The sequence below is a fragment of the Molossus molossus genome, unplaced genomic scaffold, assembly GCF_014108415.1.
Source record: "Molossus molossus isolate mMolMol1 unplaced genomic scaffold, mMolMol1.p scaffold_m16_p_15, whole genome shotgun sequence".
NCBI classification, from domain to species: Eukaryota; Metazoa; Chordata; class Mammalia; order Chiroptera; family Molossidae; genus Molossus; species Molossus molossus.
The window spans coordinates 73,075,835-73,097,491 of record NW_023425350.1 but is presented as its reverse complement, the minus strand read 5'-3'; the positions used below and the strand labels follow the sequence as shown (position 1 = coordinate 73,097,491).

General features: G+C 46.0%; 1 protein-coding gene across 1 annotated transcript in view; it reads right to left on the bottom strand.

Moving 5' to 3' along the window:
• LOC118630591 (ral guanine nucleotide dissociation stimulator-like) overlaps positions 1-20,029 on the bottom strand; it is a 60,836-nt gene extending 40,807 nt beyond the window's left edge. The window contains exons 1-6 of the mRNA XM_036262448.1: positions 19,880-20,029; positions 19,627-19,737; positions 18,915-19,025; positions 16,936-17,129; positions 16,237-16,323; positions 15,423-15,613 (exon numbers count right to left, since the gene is read on the bottom strand). Of these exons, the coding sequence (XP_036118341.1) occupies positions 15,423-15,613; positions 16,237-16,323; positions 16,936-17,129; positions 18,915-19,025; positions 19,627-19,737; positions 19,880-20,029 (844 nt within the window). The remainder of the gene's footprint in view (positions 1-15,422; positions 15,614-16,236; positions 16,324-16,935; positions 17,130-18,914; positions 19,026-19,626; positions 19,738-19,879) is intronic.
• Positions 20,030-21,657: the final 1,628 nt, after the last annotated feature.

Sequence of the window (21,657 nt, the reverse complement as noted above, 5' to 3'; positions counted from 1 at the left end):
GAGAGTGGAAGGGAGGGAGGGAGGGAGTAGGGATGGAGAGAGAGAGAGAGACATCTATGTGAGAGAAACACATCTATTGGTTGCCTCCTGCATATTGAACCTACAACCCAGCTATGTGCCCTTAACCAGGAATTGAACCCACATCACTTTGGTCCCTGGGCTGATGCCCTAACCGCTGGGCCAAACTGGCCAGGGAAGCAATTCTACTTTTTGGATTTTATCTAACAGAAGTTGTCATACAAGATTGTAGAAATATATATATTTATCTGTTTATTTCAGACTTGTTTATTTTATTTTTTTTAGTTAATGATTTTTACTTTGTGAATACATGAGATGATTTTCATTAATAAGCAGGCGTCTACATCACAAATGTACATAGGAACCTGGTATTTGATCAATTTCAGATTTTTTTTATTGATTTTTTTACAGAGAGAGAAAGAGATAGAAACATTAATGTGGGAGAGAAAGATTGATTGGTCACCTCTCATATGTCCCCCACTGGGGATCAGGCCTACAACCTGGGCATGTGCCCTGACCAGGAATCGAACTGGCGACCTCTTGGTGCATGGGTCAGTGCTCAAGCACTGAGCCACACTGGCCGGACCAGAATTGTTTGTTTTTTTTTTTTTTTGTACAGATAGAGTGGGAGGGAGAGAGAGGAAGGGAGAGAGAGAGAAACATCGACGTGAAGGGACACATCGAGTGGCTGCCACCCGCACGACCAACCAGGGCCGGGGACAAACTGCAACCGAGGTACATGCCCTTAGCGGGAACCGAACCCGGTTCTCTCCGGACCGCAGGCCGACGCTCTAACCACTGAGCCAAACTGGCCAGGGCCGGACCAGAATTGTTTTAATATCAGAAAATATAAGCAACTTTCACCTTATGCTTTTCTATATTTCTAGATTTTCTGAAATTTAAATACTTTAAATGTATAATGGGAAAAAGTGTTATTTAAAAATTTGAACATTAGGAGGGGCAATGCTATTTTGTATTCATTTTTATCCCCTTCCTTGCCTGACAGTGGGGCTGGTCCATTTTTGTTGCAAATGTTAAATTTCCTTCAAAAATTATTCTGCCAGCCTGCTCTTCCGCAGCCTGGTCGTCTTCCATCTTCCCTGCGGCGCGCCTCCTCTGCCTCCCTTTTTTTTAAAAAATATTTTTATTGATTTTTTTAAAACAGTTTTTAGAGAGAGAGGAGAGGGAGAGAGAAACATCAGTTGGCTGCCTCCTGCACGCCCCCTACCGGGGCTCAAAGCCCACATCCCAGGCATGTGCCCCAACTGGGAATCAAACCTGCAACCTCTTGGTGCACGGGAGGGTGCTCAACCACTGAGCCACATTGGCTGGGCTCCCCACGATGTTTCTCTCTCCCTTCCTCTCTCTAAAATATTGATAAAAACATTTTAAAAAATTCTGTCAGTTTAAAATGATACCATTTATAGTATTATCAAATAAAAACCAAATACCTAGAAATAAATCTAAAGAAAAGTTTGTGACAAAAGGGAAAGATGTAAAAATCCTATCTAGAAACTAGAAAGTAGAAAGTATTGCTGAAGGAATTAAAGACTTAAGCAAATACATGACAATAATGTCGGTTTTCCCTACATCATTCCAAAGATTCGATATAGTTCCAAAGAAAAGCTCAGCAGAGTTTGCACGCGCGCACGCGTGTGTGTGTGTGTGTGTGTGTGTGTGTGTGTAAAATAAGGTGATTGCAAAATGTATGGATCTATGGCAGTGGTTCTCAACCTTCCTAATGCCATGACCCTGTGATACGTTCCTCACCTTGTATGTGGGGGAATCTGCATGTGGGCGGAACCACCTGGAGACGGATAGAGGGGCGGTGTCTTGGTTCCTAGACACCGCTATGTCTAGGTGACCCCTGTGAAAGGGTCATTCGACCCCCAAAGGGGTCGTGACCCACAGGTTGGGAACTACTGAATGGGAATGGAAAGGATCAAGGAAAGTGGAAATAAGGAATTTTCGAAGCATGGTTCATGTACTTTGGGGTATTCCCTTGGACCCTTTCAGGGCTTTGTGAGGTCAAAGCTATTTTCAAAATGATGTTAAGATTATTAGCCTGTTTTCTGTGTTGATTTGGCAAAAGCAGAAGGCATGTGCAAAAGCAGCGGTGGAGAAACCGCTTCCACCTTAGCACAAATCAGGCAGCGGCACCAAACTGCTGTAATTGTCACTGTATTCTTCACTTCTCTGCATCTGCAGTGCCAACAAAACAAAACTACACTAAAGAATGTTCTTGACAAAGTAGTATAATTAATTTTTAAAAATTGACCCTTCATGGCTTATTTTAAAAATTGAGAAAAAAAAATCACACATCATATTTACTATTATGTAGTGTACAGGGTACAATTCAGTGGCATTCAGTACATTGACAATTTTGTGAAACCATCTACCACCTTGTTTCAAGAGATTATACATCTTTTTAACATTTTGTGTGATAAAATTGAAAGTATGCATAAAGTAATTATGCTCCATATGGAAGTAGGATGGTCATTAAAAAAAAACACAAAAAGAACAAATAGCCCTGGCTGGTTTGGCTCAGTGGTTAGAGCATCACCCTGCTGTCCGGAGAGACCTGGGTACGGTTCCCGCTAAGGGCATGTACCTCGACTGTGGTTTGTCCTGGGCCCTGGTTGGGTCGTGCGGTTGGCAGCCACTTGATGTGTCTCTTTCATGTTGATGTTTCTTTCTCTTTCTCTCTTCCTCTCTCTCCCTCCCAGTCAACCTAAACAAAGATGGAAAAATGTCCTCGGGAGAGGATAAAAAAATAAATAAGTAAAACTCATGGGATTATTTGAAATGTAACCCAAATTAACTGCCTTTATCATGGAACACCAGTTTTACTTGAAGAAACCACTGAAAGACAAACTGGTTATTTGACATGAGTATTTGGTGGATTTTTTTTTGAAAATGAAGTGAACTTGTTACTCAGGAGAAAATCTAGTTGTCTACTAGGCCAGACTTTGAGGAGATTTGCAAAAACATAAAACAGTGCCACTGTTTGCATTAATTTTTTTGTTTTAAAAAATATAGTAATTATAACAAATGTTTACTAATATATAATGTTTCATTTTAAATTAATTAGTAAATGTTAAAATTTTCTTTCAATATCATTTTTTTTTCTTATCCTCACCTGCGGACATTTTTTCATTTTTTGCTCAGACAGAGTGGGAGGGAGAGAGAGAGAAACATCGACGTGAAAGGGATGTTTCATTGAGTGGTTGCTACCCGCATGACCCAACCAGGGCCGGGGACAAACTGCAACCGAGGCACGCGCCCTTAGTGGGAACCAAACCCGGGTCTCTCTGGACCGCAGGCCGACACTCTAACTGCTAAGCCAAACCGACCAGGGCTTGATATTAATTTCAAACATGGTAAATAAGTATTGACAAATACAAAAGGCAAAAGTTCTTTGAGGCCCTCAATAAGTTTTAGGAATGTAAAAAAAATCTTGACAGTTTGAGAAGTCCAGCCGGTGTGGCTCAGCGGTTGAGCATCGACCCATGCACCAGGAGGTCGCTGGTTCAATTCCTGGTCAGGACACATGCCCAGGTTGTAGGCCCAGTTCCCAGTGGGAGCATGCAGGAGGTGGCCAGTCGATGTTCTCTCTTATCGCTGTTTATCTCTATATATATCTCTCTTCCTTCCTTTCTCTCTAAAATTAATAAAGGAAAGGGTAAAAAAAGTTTGAGAATCATTGACCGTCATTCTCAAAGAACAAAAATATTAGAAGCTTATATCATTAGGTATATTAAAGACACTTGCTTAGTTACAATGATTAAAGTAGGGTGGTATTAGTAAGTATATTGTGAACTTAACTGGTGGAGCATAATAGACAAGCCAGAACAGACCCACATGTATAATACAAATTTGTATTTGCTGACAGCACCATTGCATGTGGTGGGGGAAGGGTAGTCTTAGGAAATGGTGCAGGGATTTGAGTGGCCACAGGGGAAAATACAGGAAGGTTTCTTCCTCCGCCTTGTAATGTTTGTTGATGAAATGAAGGTTTTGTTTCTTACTGTTGGGATTTTGCTGATTGTATCCCCCTGGTGTCCTCTACCATGTTCTTCTCTCCCTTGTATTTCCTATGAATCGCTAATTAAATAGAGAGGATGCGGTTCAGTTTCTTTCTTTCTTTCTTTTTTTTTTTTTAAGTGGGGAAAAGGGACATTTGTATCAGGAGATATATAATATTTCTTTTCTGAATGTTACTGGTATTTGATGATTATTGTTAGAGATTCATTAATCCATAGTTCTTATACAGTGGTGGTAATATTCTAATTATACTGTTTCTTCTTCATATACCAGTTGGAAGAGTTCTGTACTTTCTGGTTCTTATTTTTTTTAATCCTCACCCGAGGATATTTTTGCATTGATTTTCAGGTAGAGTGGGTGCAAGGTTGGGAGAGAGAGAGAGAGAAACATGGATCCTGGACCTGGGAATCAAACAGTAACCAAGGTACGTGCCTTTGACTAGAATCAAACCCGAGACTCTTCAGGCTGATGTTCTAATTGCTGAGCCAAACCGGCCAGGGCTGTTTCTGACTCTTTTTTTTTAATCCTCATCTGCGGATATTTTTCTATTTATATTCAGATATAGAGTGGGAGGGGGGAGAGAGAGAGAGAGAGAGAGAGAGAGAGAGAGAGAGATATGAGAGGGACACATCGACTGGTTGCCTCCTGCACGACCCCGACCAGGGCTGGGGATGAACTGCAACACAGGTATGTGCCCTTGGCTGGAATCGAACCTGCGACTCATCTGTCCATGGGCCAGCGCTCTGCCGCTGAGCCAACTGGCCAGGGCTGGTTCTGATTCTTAATTTTAGTTTTATGTTTTAATGTATACTACCTTATAGCAGAGGCTCTCAATTTTATCAGATTCAGCCTGTCTTTTACATATTTTGAAATACTTCCTTAATTGCTCTGGAATGAAATTTATAGATAATTTATTACTACTCACATGATACATACATGTTATTGAATTTTGCGTTAAAAATTATTTTCTCTCAAAACATCCCTCAAACATCTATTGTCATTGAACACTAGTTTTATATTATGTAAAAAATTATGCATACTTTTACATAGTACCTGTTTTTTCCCCCACCTCTCTTATATTTTTTTAGAATTCTCATACCCATTGTATTCTGAAATTTCAGTGATGCCTCAGTTGTGAAGATATTCAATGGACCATTTTAGATACCTGTCTTCCTTTATAGCTGGGATTGTACCCCCTAATATTTCTTTCATATTTTTTTCTCTTTCCAGTATTTCATTTGTTTGTATGTTAGATCTCCTGGATTGATAATCTTTGTCTTTTCTTTCTTTTATTATTTTTGGTTAATCCTCACCCAAGCATATTTTTCCATTGATTTTTAGATAGAGTAGGGAAGGAGGGAGGGGGAGAGAAACACTGATGTGAGAGATGCATTGGTTGGTTACCTCCTGACCCCAACTGGGGTCGGGATTGAACTTGCAACCTGGTACCAGCCCTTGACCAGGGATTTATCCCAAGACTCTGCTCCACAGGTGGATGCTCTAACCACTTAGAAAATCAACCAGGGCTCTTTGTCTTTTCTAATATTTTCCGTTTGTGATTCTGAGCTAAATCTTTGACTTTTATCTTCCAGCCCATCTCCTGATACTTTAATTTTGCCAGTGATGTTTTAAAGTTTCAGAGGCTCGCCCAGCTGGTGTGATTCCGTGGATTGAGGGTTGTCTCAGGTACTGAGAGGTCCCAGTTCAATTCCTGGTCAGGGCACATGCCCAGGTTTTGGACTCAACCCCCAGTAGGGGGCTTGCAGGAGGCGGCTGATAGATGTGTCTCTCTCACATCGATGTTTCTATTTCTCTTTCCCTTCCTCTGTCTCTGAAAAGTTAATAAGAAACATTTTAAAAAGTTCAGAGGCTCTTTTTTGTCTCCTTTTTTGCATTTGATTTTTGTTTTATGAATTCATTGTCCTCACGAATCTTTTTTAAAATACTAATTTGTAACTTCAAAGTTATCTGGTTATTTATTTATTTATTTATTTATCTATTTCTTTTTTATCCTCACCTGAGGACATTTTTCCATTTTTTGTTCAGATAGAGTTTGAGGGAGGGAGGGAGGGAGGGAGGGAGAGAGGGATAGAGAGAGAGAAAGAAACATTGACATGAAAGGGACACATCGAGTGGCTGCCACCCACACGACCCAACCAGGGCCGGGGACAAACTGCAACCGAGGTACATGCCCTTAGCGGGAACCAAACCCGGGTCTCTCTGGACCGCAGGCCGACGCTCTAACCACTGAACCAAACTGGCCAGGGCGTTTTTTGCTTCTTATATTCCAAATCAATGGTTTGCTTATTGGCTTTCCCTACTCTACTATTGATTCCCTGTAAATTATTCTTTCAGTTAGTGCCTCCTTCACTTCTGACTGGTCCTTTTTTATGCTCTCGAGGCCCTCACTAAGTTACTTGATGTTCTCATCACTAAGTTCCTTGAAATTCTCACTAAGTTCATTGAGCATCCTATAACCAGTGTTGTGAACTCTGTATCTGTATTGCATATCTCCATTTCCTTTTGTTTTGTTCCTGGAGTTTTGTTCTGTTCTTTAATTTGGGACATGTTTCTTTGTCTCTCATTTTGGCTGTTCCCTGTGTCTGTTTCTATGTATTAGGTGCAGCTGCTCCATGTGTCCTAGGCTTGGGAAGGTGGCTATTGTAGCAGGCGTCCTGTAGGGTCCAGTGGCACAGCCTTCCTGATCACCTCAGCTGGGCATTTGAGGTACCCCCAGTGTGGCCTGTACGCTCTGTTGTAATTGAGTTTTGACTGTTGCTGGCATGTCAGCGGGAGGGATTTACTCAGGCTGATCAGCTGCAAGGACTGGCTGTGCCCACTGACCACTGACGTCTGTCTGCCTTGGAGGACCAGCTGTGCAGGGCCCCACGCAGAGCAAGACGTACCTCAGCAGGGTTCTGGTACCACTGAGTCCACCCCCTGAGTGTGTCAGTGTGGAGGGGGTTGGGTGCTGGTGCTTTGACATGGTCTGAAGCTGTCCACTGGGTGTGCTGGCTCTGGGGCAAGGTCAGCCACTGCCTGTGTTCTACCTGGGGCCACCAGGCATAAACTATAAAGTGATCTGCTGATGGCTGCTTCTTGTGCTGGGCTTGGAGGTGCCCAGGCAAAGCCAAGCTGTAAACCAAGGCTGGCTGTTTCTAGTGCCAGAACTGGGACCAGTTAACGAAAGGTATGGGGCTAGCTGAGACCAGATGCTGTTTGTTTGAGAGAATTTAGAAAAATCTGAAGCAGGAGCCAAGACAGGCCAATCCTATGGTAAAGCCCCTGGAAACAGCTTGGGTGGGCCTGAAAGTTGGGTGGGGCAGCACCTCAGGGAGTCACCAGGGCAGAGCGAACAGTGTGAGCCAGGCTGCTGGAGTCCCAGATGTGGCGCCCGTGTGCTTACCCTGCGGGGGAAGGGCGCACCGCAGGAACCACAGCCTCCACCAGCACGTATGTCTGGGAGGAAGCTCTCTCCAGCTCTCACCCTGATGCCAAACAACTCAGTTCTTCCCCGTCTGTCTCTGGTGCCTTCCAAGCTGCCTCTTCTGTACTGGAGCCCAGAGGGATTGAGTCCCGGTAAGTCCACGTGCTGGCCCTTTAAGAGGAACTGCCTGGAACCCCAGCGGCCTTAGTCTCCCTCAGCCTCAATTCCCTCTGGATTTTACAGCTAGAAGTTATGGGGACTTCTCTTCCTGGCACTGGAACCCCGAGCTGGGAGGCCTGGTGTGGGATGGGGACCCCTTGCTCCTCAGGGAGGACCTTTCTAGTCAAGGTACCCCTCCTGATTTTTCTCTGTCACATGTGGATGTGGTACCAGAGTGTCTGGGCCTGTGCCCTCCTTCCAGTCTCCATGTGGCTTCTTTAATTTCATAGTTGTAAGACTTCCCTTCAGCTGGATGTCAGGCAGTTCGGAATGATGGTTGTCCTGTAGTTTAGTTGAAATTTTGATGTGGTTGTGGGAGAAGGTGAGGACAATGTTTACCTATACTGCTATCTTCAAGAATAAACTTTTACAATGACGTATCACCTCACACCTGTCAGAATGGCCGCCATCAACAAATCATCAAACAACAAGTGTTGGCGAGGGTGTGGAGAAAAGGGGACTCTAGTGCGCTGCTGGTGGGGATGCAGACTGGTGCAGCCACTGTGGAAAACAATATGGTGTTACCTCAAAAAATTAAAAATTGAACTGCCATTTGACCCAGTGATCCCACTTCTAGAAATATACCCTGAGAAGCCTGAAACACCAGCCAGAGAGAATATATGTACCCCCATGTTCATAGCAGCACTATTTACAATAGCTAAGATCTGGAAACAGCCCAAGTGTCCATCAGTAGACGAATGGATAAAAAAGCATGTGGTACATATACACAATGGAGTACTATGCAGCTGTAAGAAAGAAAGATCTCTTATCCTTTGAGACTACATGGAGGGACCTGGAAAGTATTATCCTAAGTGAAACAAGCCAAACAGAGAAAGACAAATACCACACGATCTCACGTATTTGTGGAATATAATGAACATAACAGTCTGAGGAACAGGGTAGACCCAGAAACATGGAAGTAGGGTACAGACTGACAATCCTCAGAAGAGGGGGTGGTGGAGGGAGGAAAGAGATAAACCACCGAACTTATATGCATGTATGCATAACCAACGGACATGGAAAACAAAGCCGGGGATGAGGCGGGGAATGGGGAGGAGGGTGTCAATGGGGTAAAAAAGGAGAAACATCTGTAACAAAAATAAAATTTAAAAAAACTTTTAAAAATTAAAAAAAAATAAACTTTCATGTACTCAACTGTAAACCTACTTTTGCCCCACTCTGTATTTATGACTTAATCTTAATTGATGTATATTTGGTTTATTTTAGTCTTTTGCTGTGAAAATTAATAAACTTGTATGTGGATTCTTTCACATAGCGTGATTGTATGGATGTGAACAAAACAAATTGTACTAAATAAAATAGATGAAAATGTCCTAATTAAGCTTTCTGGATTTTGTATTTTTTCATATTTCTGTATTGATCTATGCAGGGAGATTCAACTGAAAGTATTTGTAATTTGTTAATTTATGATGTGTTGTAACATTTTTCATTATCTTCAGAGAAAACAATTTAAAAAAAAAACCTAAGTTGATTGAAAAAATGCTAACTTTTAAGTATATATGTAACAAAATAGAACTTGCCATGAATTAGTAGTCTCTCTTCAGTTGGCTACTAATGTTAAAGAAACTTATTTGGAATTGAATTAAAAAAAAAATTCTTATAAATGCAGTTTTCTTCTTCACATTTCATTATGCTTATATTTTTATTTTAAGATGTTAGATTTTTGCAGCTTTCTTGCTGTTTGTAAACAAAATTTGAATTAGCCTAAAGGGCGCTATTGGTGACTATAATTAGTGCTAGTTAAGAAATTAATTTAACCTAAGGAAGTTAATTACTTAGTATGCTTACACTCATTGGGTTGCTAATAGGCAAATTAGAGAAAAAATTATACCACAATTTAGCATTCTTTTCACCCAAGGATATTTTCCCATTGAATTTTAGATAGAATGGAAGGGAAGGAGGGGGAGAGAGAGAAACATAGATGGGAGAGAGACACATCCATTGATTTTCTTCCATATGACAGGTGAGGATCTAACCTGCAACCCAGGTTCGTGCCCTTGACCAGGAATTGAACCTGCAACCCTTTAGTCTGCAGGCCGGCGCTATAACCACGGAGCCAGGTCAGCCAGGGCACAATTCAGCATTGTAAAGTCTACGTGTTTAGCCCTGGCCAGTTTGGCTCCTCGGTTAGAGCATCAACCTGCAGTCCAGAGAGACCCGGGTTCAGTTCCCGCTAAGGGCACGTACTTTTGTTGCAGTTTGTCCCCCGCCCTGGTTGGGTCCTGGAGCCACTCGATGTGTCCCTTTCACATTGATGTTTCTCTCCCTCTCCCCCCCTCCCACTCTGTCTGAATAAAGAATGGAAAAATGTACTCGGGTGAGGATTAAAAAATAAAAATATAAAAATATAGTGTACATGTTTATATGCCCTGGCCAGTATGGCTTTGTGGGACATTGTCCTGTGCAACAAAAGGTTTCTAGATTGATTCCTGATCAAGAGCGCATGCTTGGGTTTAGGGCTTGATCCCCAGTAGAGGGCGTGCAGGAGGCAGCCCATTGATGTTCTACTCCCACATCAATGTTTTTACCCCTCCCTCTCCCTTCCTCTCTGTGGGGAGAAAAAAAATTTCAATTAAAAAACTATTTAAAAAACGTCTACATGTTTACAGCATACTTTTTTTTGGAATGTTGTGTTCATACCATGTGCTTTCCTTTTAAATGATCAATTTATCCTCTATGGGTTGAAATGTTTTCTTCTCCAACCAAAACCACAATGCAGAAAAGCCATGGACTAGATAACAGTATATCTTGCATATTGTCTCTAGTACTGATGTTCCACACCATTGTGGAAATGCCTGTGATTTATTGGTTTTTAGACGGAGGGAGGGAAGGAGAGAGAAGAGAGAGAGAGAGAGAAACATCAATGAGAGAACATCAATTGGCCACCTCCTGCATGCCCCCCACTGGGGATTGGACCCACAACCTGGGCATGTGCCCTGACCAGGAATTGAACCGGTGACCTCTTGGTGCATGGGTCGACTCAACCACAGCCACACCAGCTGGGCTAAATTCTACTATTTTTAAAGTCAAGTAAATGTGTCTAGCTGTCTAATAATATTGAACAGTCATATGCCCGTTTCCCCAGCTGCAGGCATTTTCAACTCCGACAGTGGCTTCTGCATGTTTACCACTCTTAACACTGCTACTGTTAATTTTGTGGTTCTCTTCCTTCCCTTCTCTTTCCCTTGTATTTCCAATATATCAACTTTTATTTACCTTAACTATCAGTCTTTGTATGTTGTGACCACATAAGTATTTCACATACTCTTTCTTGTACAACCTTTTGTTTTCTTTGAAGTATAATAATTGTTTTGCCTTTTCCTTTCCATTAGTCTTCTAAAGTGTAAAGACATTTTAGTTCTTGCTTATCTGAAAATGTTTTTCACAGTTGGATGGAGATTTGTTTAGGTGTATAATTCTGGTTTAGAAATTATTTCCTTCAGAATTTTGAACCTTTCCTTTTGTCCTATTTTGCAGTGTTGCTGTTGAGAGATGTGATTTTCTGAAAGCATGGTGGATCTTTGAACTTCATTATTTTATTTGGTTGTTCAATTTATTTAATGGGTGCAATGCTGTATAAAACTATTTGCTGAATTTCCAATCACAGAAACTAGCATGGTGTTTTATATGAGGAAATCTTCAGAATTTAGAACAAATGTAAACTCATAAGGCCAATGAGAAAAAAAGCCTTTTTTAAAATGAATAAATAATGGTTTTCATCGAAGAAGGTCAGTTTAAAGGCAGACTCGGCATCTGTGGTAGTGGTATTCCAAGTTCAGTGTGTTGAAGGCTCACCTGGTGATGCTTGTTAATCAGGTAGATTTCTGACCTTTCCCTAAGATACTTGGATTCATTCAGTCTGGTGTGGCTGAGAAATTTTCATGTTTCCAAGTAGGGATGGTGAATTCTGAATCATTCTGTAAGGTGCAGTTATATGAAACTGAAGGAAATTCTTCAGGCAATGTGGAAATGATGCCAATTTAAACTTTCTCTTTCTCATTTATCCAGATTGGTAACAGCTTTAGAGAAAAGAAATATATTATCTGTATGCACATGTTTTGACATATGGTTTTTGAATCTGTGGGGTTATACAGGACATCCTGTTAAGCAAGTAGAAGGCTGATCAGCACTTGCCATTAAACATGGGACTGGGCTGGGCTGTAATTATGCACAGTCTCTCTGTCCCAGCACAGTCTCTGAAACAGCATGTTTTAAAGAATGTTTTGAGTGATCTGTGGAATAGTATGTTATCTGTATAGAAATTCCTTGCTCTTGCGTGGTTCCCTGTAGAAAAGCAATATGAATAATTACATGGGCCTAGAGTGTTCTTTTCTTGTGTTATGGTCTTTGATATATTTTATCATCATGTTTGGGTATCTTTATTCCTTAAAGGTTAAAGTATTGTGATGAGGACAGTTAGGATATTGCTTGTGATTCACATACGTCTATTATCTATATTCAGAGTTTGAGAACAATTCCTTCAGGTTGGGGTTTGCTTAGAATGCAGCATGTGGATCTAAGTGCCTCATCCGTTCGGCATAAAGGCAGACGACGCTTGGCATGTAGGACATGTGTTAATTATATAATCATATTTACTTTATAAAGTAACTCAGACTCAACCTCCTGCTTTGTTAGCTGTTAATATATGTACATGAAAATTTTTGTGTTGGACTTTCATTTTTAATTTGGGAAAAAGTATAGTATAGCTACAGTAAAGAAAATTTAAAAACCAAAATCACCTGTTATCTTTTCATCTTTGCATAAAAGCTAAATTTCCCCAAATAATTTATATTTTAGATTGGCTCACATATTCATTGATTTAAAAAAAAAGTCATGTGTCTCTGAAACAGTATAACCAGTGTTTTCTATCTAATATAATTATGAAAATAATAGTTTAATTACTCAGTTTAAATTCTCTTGTCATTTCACACAGTATGGAGACTTTACGTATGCTATATTGTTTATATGAATTTTTAGTGCCTGTTACCCCTTAAAATTCAAGTGACTATTAAAGAAAGTGGTATCTATTAAAATAACATTTAGCAGCTTTTGCTCCTCCCATTAAAAAAATACCCACTTTTGAGAATTAAAAAAAAAAAGATTTTACTTCTTCTAGGTGATTAAATATTAAATGTTAGAAACATTGCTTTGTTAGCTGTTAATGAGGCCAAGAAAATGGAACTTATTTTTGGAAAACCCGCTGGTGAGGTGAGCAGGCCGCGGAGACTCCCAGGTCCCGGAAGGTCCGCGGCCGCGCAGGTGCTCACAGCAGCAGAGCCCTGCCCACTCGTGGTTCTGTCCTGTGGGGCCTGTCGGACATTCGGTGCCTTTGAGTGTTGGTATGTGCACTGAAGTAATGTTAATGTTTCTGCTGCAGTAATACGCATGCATAAAATATGTTATTGAAAACAGAAAACACCCACACACTTACCACCACCCAGCGGAAGAAATAGAGGCTGTGCTTCTAAAGCCCTGGGTGCCCCAGCACAGCCCTCTCTCCCCGGTGCCAGCCACTCTTTTAAATGTCACGTCTGGCATGTCTCTGATTTCCCTCAGACGTGTGCCTCTCTAAGCAATAAAGCACGTTAAATTATGAACGGGTTCCAACTCCATGTCAACGATGTCATACGCTGGCTCTCTGCATCTTGCGTTGTCTGCTCAACTTGGTTCTGACGTTCATCTCCAGGGCGTGTGGCTGCAGCTGACTTTTCACCAACATACATTCCTCTGTGTAGACTACACCACATTTTATTCTCCTGTGCAGGGGCACCTGGATTATCTGAAGTGTTTTGCTCTCACAAAGGGCAGTGCTGTGAGCATCCCCGCGCAGGGCCATGCTGACCTCTGTACCGTTCCCATCCTAGTCTAGGTGCTGCCAAGCGAGCACTGCCCAGGTTGGTTTGACTGCATGTCACATTCTGGGCCCAACGAGGAAGAAAAATGATTAAGTGTCTAGTAGACGTTGTTCTTTTGAATCATTTTAGTTGCAACCAACGCAATGCTCTTTCTACCCCTAGTGACTTTACATGTTGTTCGTAGCTGCTCTAGTGGTTATTGCTGCTCAAATAGCAAATCAAACTGAACACTGAGGGAAGTAGTTTTGCTTTTAATAAAACCATCTTAATGAGACCATTTCAAGATATAAAACAGCATTTAGAAAAGTTTAGAAAGATATAATTGATAATGGTGAGATTGTTGAACTTTAAAGACTGTTTTTTTTACTCCTCACCCAAGGATATTTTTCTATTTATCATTAGATAGAGTGGGAGGAAGGAAGGGAGAGAGAGTCAGAGAGAAACATCAGTGTGATAGAGCCACAGCGACTAGTTCCCTCCCGCACGTCCGGACCAGGGCTGGAGACTAACCGCATCCTAGGCACGTGCCCCTGACCGGAATCAAACCCGCGACTCATTGGTCCATGGTCCAACGCTCTAACCTGAGCCAAACCAGCCAGGGCTAAACTTTAAAGACTCTTAAAGTGTAATATATAAAATATTTAGTCTTGCCTCGGCAGGTGTGGCTCAGTTGGTTGAGTGTTACCCTGAGCACCAAAAGGCTGCCGGTTTGATTCCCAGGCAGGGCACATGCCTGGTTGTGGGCTGGATCTCTGGCGGGGAGGGCAGGAGGCAGCCAGACCATGTTTCAGTCTCTCTTTTCCTCCCTCTCTCTCAAAATATATACACCACCTTAACATGTCTGATAGTGAATATATGATTCTTATACAAAACCTAGAAACTATACTAAGCAAAAAGAGAAGAAACCATTACCTCTAGTAGCCCACTTGCTGGAGTTCATGAGTGTTAACATTTTGGTGTATATGTATCCACATTTTAATTCTCCATTTTATCATTTACATTTGTTTAATTATCAGAGAAATTGAATCTGTTTTAGAAGTTGTTAAAAGTGTACTGCAGCCCTAGCTGGTTTGGCTCAGCGGTTAGAGCGTCGGCCTACGGTCCGGAGAGACCCGGGTTTGGTTCCTGCTAATGGCACGTACCTCGGTTTCAGTTTGTCCCCGGCCCTGGTTGGGTTGTGCAGGTGGCAGCGACGCGATGTGTCCCTTTCATGTCGATGTTTCTCTCTCCCTCTCTCCCTTCCACTCTATCTGAACTAAGATGAAAAAATGTCCTTGGGTGAGGATAAAAAAAAAGTGTACTGCAGAGTGAGCATGCTTCTACATCTAGCGTGTACATGTGTACAATGGATTATGTGCATGTACATCAGTAGGTATTGTCCACACATATTTTTAATAAACTTTATTTCTATTTGTTACAGAGTATATAATTTAATGAAATATACTTTATATAAACAGCCTGGTATTGTAGGAAATTATAGTTTTTTGCTATTATAAATATATTGCTGGGGTGCAGTCCTCATTTATTTAGGATAATTGCTCAGGACTCTTAAGACAGCGAGACTCAGGGCTTGGGAAGCAGAGAGCAGCCGCCTCCACAGCGGCTCCAGGTACCGCCTCAGGCCAGGCCAGGCCGGGGCGGGGCCTCTCGCTGGATCCTGCGCGCTCCCCGGAGCAGGCCGCTCCTCGGGCTCTGGAGCAGGTGGAGAGACAGGGTCAGGCACATGCCTGGCTTCCCAGGGCCTTTCCAGACACAGGAGAGATGCCACTGCCCTTAAGTGACCCCGCCCCTGAGCCTCCCCTTGCCCAGGTCATCTTCCCAGACTGCAGGCCCCTCACCTGCTGGCTTTGCCTTCGTGGGTTTTAGATGCTTCAGCTTGACACAGAAAACGTGGGCATAGCCCACCTGGTGTGAGGCAAGAACGCTGACTTGCACCAAGGCCTGCTGCACCTCGCACCCGGGGAAGCATAGTGGTGGGCCGATACCCTGCACCTGGTCCGGCCAGGCTCCCATCACAGAAGCTACGGCCCTGGGGGAGGCAGGAAAGCAGCGGAGTCAGAGTCCTGGTCTCTCCTCCCCCACGGCCCTCCCATGGCACCCTGGTTTGGGAGCGGGCCTCTGTGCCTGCCTGGCCCATCCAGGGGTCAGCCCCATCCCTGGCCCCTGGGGCTGTCCTGGGAGTCACAGGCCTGGTGACCCAGCAGGCTAACACTGAGTATGCGTGAGTGTCCTCTACCCCCGACTGCTGTCCTGGAGGCCTGTGCACTGCCCACCCAGCCCTCTGAGCACTGGGCACCTGGACTGAGGACTGAGACAGGGTGTGAGCAGCCTGCTCCCCACGTCCTGTTCTGGGCCTGGCGATGGTGGTCAGGGGAGTGGGTGCAGAGAAAGCAGGCAGAGCAGGATGGTCTGTGGTGGGGATGGGACTCCTGGGGACAGCTCAGCCCAGCCTCCCCTCTGGTTATAAGAGGCCAGGGAGCCCACCCACAGTGCTCTCTGACCCTGTCCTCCTGGAGTGGAAGCCACCAGACCTCAGCCCTCCCTTGGGAATCAGCAGACGTGTAAGATCAGGGTTCTGCCAGCCCCTGTCCACCCGCAGCCCCTCATCCTGTTGACACAGGAGGCCTCCTTCTGGACCCAAAGACCACTCACTTTTTCAATTGGTCCTGGGGTGTGTCACCCTGGTCGTTATATGGCTGCATATTTCCAGATGTAGAGAACACCTGGATGGCATCAGATCTGATGGATGGTGGGCAGCACCTGCAAATGACATCTAGTGTGACAGTCTGACTCGCTGACTAGAACTGAGGCCCAGGCACTGTGTCTGCTTCGTTCCCTGAGTCAGGCTAAGTGTCTCCAAAGTGGCTACTGATGGTAGGAGCTCAATGCACATTGTCCAGTCAGTGAACTCCAACCAGAACCATGCAGATGTCTGAGTGGGCCTGGGGCCCCTGCTGTCCCCAGACATCTCTAATCTGGCCACACCAAGGACCAGGACAAGGACCAGCCAGGTGGAATCTCAAACTGCTTGACAGGCATTTTCCCATGAGCTTTTCCAAACTCAGATGCCACAGGCCACCCACCGATGGGTGAGTCAGGGCACTTCTCATGGGGAGAGAAGTCATTGCCAAGAACGGCCACACACGTGCCACAGCCATTTCTGCAGAGCCAGGCAGCAGGTCAGACCTGCCATGGCTTGTCCCCACAGTAGTCCTTGCAGGAACCCCATGAGGTTTATTCTCTATCATCCACTTTTCAGAGGAGCAAACCTAGGCTAGGCAAGATGTGGTGACATTTTCAGGACACAGGGCTAGCAGTGGGCAGAGTCACCACTAGGGGGCGTGTGCTCACCTAGTTAACAGCGGGTCCAGGAACAGCTGGGCTCTGGAGAAGGCCTGGTGGGTGGACATGAAGGTGGAGATGTGGGGAATTTTTCCATGTGGGAAAGCTGGTACCATGGACACCACCATCTTCTCCAGTGTGCCTTCCTGGAGGGCACGCATCCTGCAGGCCTCACGGAGGTTAAGAGTTAACTCGGCTGCACACTGGGTGGGACAAGGAGGGACATTCAGTCAGCGGCATCACTATGAACCCAGGAGGATGGAGGTCTGGAGCTCACCCTGGACCTGCCAGCCCTCAGGACATGTGAGAGAGGAAGGACAGGGTGCCCATGCCCAGTGAGGTTCAGCAAAATGCAAATGTTTTAAAAAACTTTTAAGTTTGGTGAGTGGGGGATGTTTATACAATTGTGACCTGAGCATGTTTTTAGCTGAGGAACATCAGACCTCTTGTATTAATAGTTTGTATGAAGGACATTGTCCCCATGAGTCCTCAGCAGACATCCCCACCATGGAGATGTGAACCCAGAGGCTTAGGATGTCAGATGGCTGCTCAAGGTCATACAGGTCAGAACTGAGAACTGTCCTGCATGATGCTCCCTCTCAGCTACCTGAGACTCATCTCTCCTGACATGGAGGGAGAGGGTCTGGGACCCTTGTCACTCCTCGGTTTAGAGAGAGTGTACAGGATTCACACACCTAGGAAAACCATTGACTTCAAAAAAGACACTTATTTCTCCTCCTTTTACATTAAAGTGTGTTTTGAGACTCTCATTATGGAGATCCCAGATTTTAAAAAAGGGCCAATGCCTGGAGACTCCAGGCTGGAGAAAGCCGACCACCAGGCTGGGATCTGAGCAGATGATGCAGGAAGAAGCAAATCCACGTGGCTGGTGAAAAGCTGACAGTCAGTCCAGGTACCCCAGAGGCAATCGCCAATCAAGGAACACTGATTGCCTTGGGCAGCTTGACATCAGATTGGTAAACATTTCAATGAGTGAGAAATCCCCGGGCAGGGCAGGAGCAAGGCAGCAGCCACCACCAGAAAGTGCTGTTGGCGACCTCACTGCCACAGCCTCTGGATGTGGATCCGCCTGCAGCTGTGAGGACTGGACATGTGCACGTCCTCCCCTGCACTGCGTGTCCATCTCCGGGGGATGGTATATACTGTGGTGTGGATTGTGTCACCCTAATTCCATGACTTTGGAACCCTGGAACTTCAGTGTGTGATTGAATTTGAGTTTTAGTCTTTAAGCAAGTAACTAAGGTCATGGAATTCAGTGGTGTGGGTGTTAATCCAATATAACCGGTGTCCTTTGAAGAGGAGGGGTGGACACATGGAAGTGCAGAGGGCAGTCCATGTGACACAGATAGAAGCTGGCCAGCTACGAGCCCAGGAGAGAGCCCTTAGGAGGAACCAGCCCTGCTGACACCCCACCTCCAACTTCTAGCCTCCAGAATTGTGAGAAAATGAATGTCTGCTGTTCACACAGCCAGTGCGGGCCCACGTCACGGCAGCCCGAGCAAACTCCCACAGTCCCTTCGGACACACTCGGTGTTCCCGGCCGCCCTGCTGACATGGCACCTGGACTGCACCACGGCCAAGGTCCGGCGGCACTGAGAGGGGCATCGCTGTGGCAGACGCCCTCCGTGTTGGAGGAGGTCTGCAAGGACAGTGGAGCTGCCTCCACAGGACCCCTGGGCCTGCAGTGCAACAACGAAACAGCAACATGCAAATGTGCTCCTGGTCTGCTGGGAAGGGAAACAACTATTTTCTCTGTTGTTCCTGCAAGTACGTAAGGAGTGGCTTTCTACCCTCCCTGTGGCTGGTGGGGGAATGGAGGTCCAGGTTCCTTGGTGCACAGGACTGTGGACAATTCGGTGGGAAGCCCTGGAGGTCCCCCAGGGTGTCCCCAGATGTGAGTCTGGGTCTTGACCCTCTCTGGCATCTTGGGGGTTTGGGTGTGGAGACTGCCCTGGGCCAGCTCTCACCTCAGACTGGCACTGGCCGGCGTCGTTGGCCCGGTGCACCTGCACCCTGACCTGGTAGGTGGTGTAGTTGGGCCCACGGGCCAGCACCTCAAGGATGTCCTCGCTGGAGCTCTGCAAAGACCAAGCAGGAGGATCAGGAAGCTTCTCCCCCACCTGTGGTCCTGGGAAGTGGCAGACCTAGCAAACTGACACAGTCTGTGAGGACACAGTGAGGCTGATCCCAGCAGCCCCGCTGAACTAGCAGCAGAACCGAATCATGTCAAGGTCAGCAGCACTGAAAGGCTGAGTCACTGAGGAAAACGACATCCTTCCTGGGCTGATATGGAGATGAACAAGGCCACACTCCGGACCTGGCCCACCTCCTACTTGCTCTGTGAGATGACAAGTTGCAGAGACATGTATCCAATCCCTAATCCCCCCCCATTTTCCTTTGCTACGAAACACTATCAAGTGTGAGGGTGTGTAAGGCTTGGACACGGTCTGCAAGGACAGTCCAGCCGACTGCCCCACAGAATACCCGAGGCAGCTAGTTAAACAATAAAAACCAGCAAAATGCAAAGACAACATTTTTTTCTCTTCTATTCCAACAAATATAAAGACTATTTCTACCCCAGCAGAAACCTGGTCAGGAGGATTGGAGGCACAGACTTCTTTGGGAGCGGGCCTGTGAAACCTTTAAGGCCCTTAGGGTCCGGGGTGTGGCCAACCCTACCTCAGACCGGCTCTGGAAGGGCTTCCTGGCCTGGTGCCCTCCTGTCTGGTACCGGTTGAAGGCGTAAGTGAACCCGTCAGCCAGCTCCTGCACGGTCTCTGGGGCGGGCCTCTGCAAAGACAGGCCCGGGAGGGTCAGGGGCCTGCATGGCCATTCCCATGGGGGGAGATGCCCACTACAATATCTGCGCCTCAAATCGGGCACAGAGGGGCTTCTGCAGAGACCTCCAGGCAGACAGGGAAGGAGATGATACCTTGACCCCAATTAACAAGTGGGCAGATGGACTTGGCCCCAGCACTCGCCTTCCCTTCCTGCCAGCCGTGACCTGGGCCATGAACATGACAGACCCGCCAGGCTTCCGACACCTAACAACCTGCTCCTGCCCAGGGCGAGTGCCCCTCATCCCACGCTCTCCCGCACCACCCCCGACAACCATACATACCCAGGAGGAGGGGTAAGAGGTGTGGGGCTGCCGGGGTGGGACCCCAGTAGGGACCTGGCCTGGATGGGCCTGTCCTGGGCTGCCCTCGGGTAACTGAGGCTGCCTCGTGCCAGAGGACGAGGGCTGTCGGCGGTGGCGCCTGCGCCAGTTTCTACAGCAAGAGAAACATCCCTCACTCCGGGTTTTCTTTAGCCCAGAGCCTCGGGAGCTCGGGAAGCAACAGAGAAACATCCTAGTCTCCTGACTGTCTCCAGTCAACTGAACTGGATGGGAGGTTGTCTCTAGAATGAGGGTGCCTGGTTACCACTTCTAATTTCAGTTGGGGATCTGTCACCAAGGAAGTGAGGTCACTCCTTCAAGGTTCCGTGACCCGGGCCCCTTCCTCCAATCAGAGCCACTTAAAGCCCCCTCTGGGCTGTTGGCCGCTCGGCCTTCTCCCCCAGGTCATCTCCACACCTGTCCACCATAACCTACCACAGCCTCCCCACAGCTCCTGGGACTGTCCCAGGTCCCCGGCTTGGAGAACGCTGAGTTCACACCTCCCTTTTCTTATCAGTTCTGTGCCCTGGGGAAGCCTTTGTTTCTCTAGGAGCCTCCCCAGTCTCCCCACCTGCACAGTGAGGTGATGCTAGACCCCATTTCCTAAGGACGTCATCAGGTGTGGAGGACATAAGCCTCTAACACCTGTGGGCAGGTGTCCCATGAATCTGATGCACAAACGTAGAGGTGGAAGGGTGACAAGAATGAGTGGACGCAGCACGAAACCCCAATCTAAACAGGCCTGGGGGCCAGCGTGGGGTCTTGGGGAAGTCACTGCCCACCTTGGCCTCATTTTAGGTCTGCAACTCTAAGAGAATGAAAATACAGGAAATTCAGATATTGTCATTCACTGGCCTAAAACCTTCCAGTGGTCTCTTGTTAAACCAGGAATCAGACCAAGTGCCTCATGTTGGCCATGTGGTGGCGCCTTCACAGAGGCTCTAGTGATCCGCCTCCTGGTGGGAACACCCTTGTGTGTCCGCCGAGTGCCTAGTAACTGCTTCTGAACAGCTGAGAATCAGCCCAGGTGAGGGCTGTCAGGGCTGTCACTTCTCTCGTCCTCTCATTCTTGAGTCCCCTCCTTTCTCAGCCTCTATTTCATTTTCTGTGCGTGTGTCTGACTCTGTCTCTGTCATATCTCTGGACCGGGCAGAGCTGCGCCCATGCTCTGCGCCGCCCTATGCAGATGCCCCATAGGAGCGAGCCGAGGGGGAGCCCAGCCAACAGGCAGGAACGCGGGCTCTCGGGCCCAACTGCGTCCTGACGGAAACCAGGCGAGTGACCTCGAGGGGAAACCTGTCCGTCGAGCCTCAGCTGAAACACATCTCCTGCTTCATGGAGACCTTGAGGCAGAGGCACCAGCCAAATCTGCCCGGATGCTGGTCCACAGAAGTTCTATGGTGTTCATGTCTGTGCTTACAGGTGCAAGGTTAGAGAGCAGTTTTGTTTGTGCCTCAGTTTCCCCATCTGACACTCGGCAATAATAAAAAAAAATACCCTTCCTGAGGGTATGGAGAGTGTTAAAGAATTAATGTTTGAGTCGTGGCCAG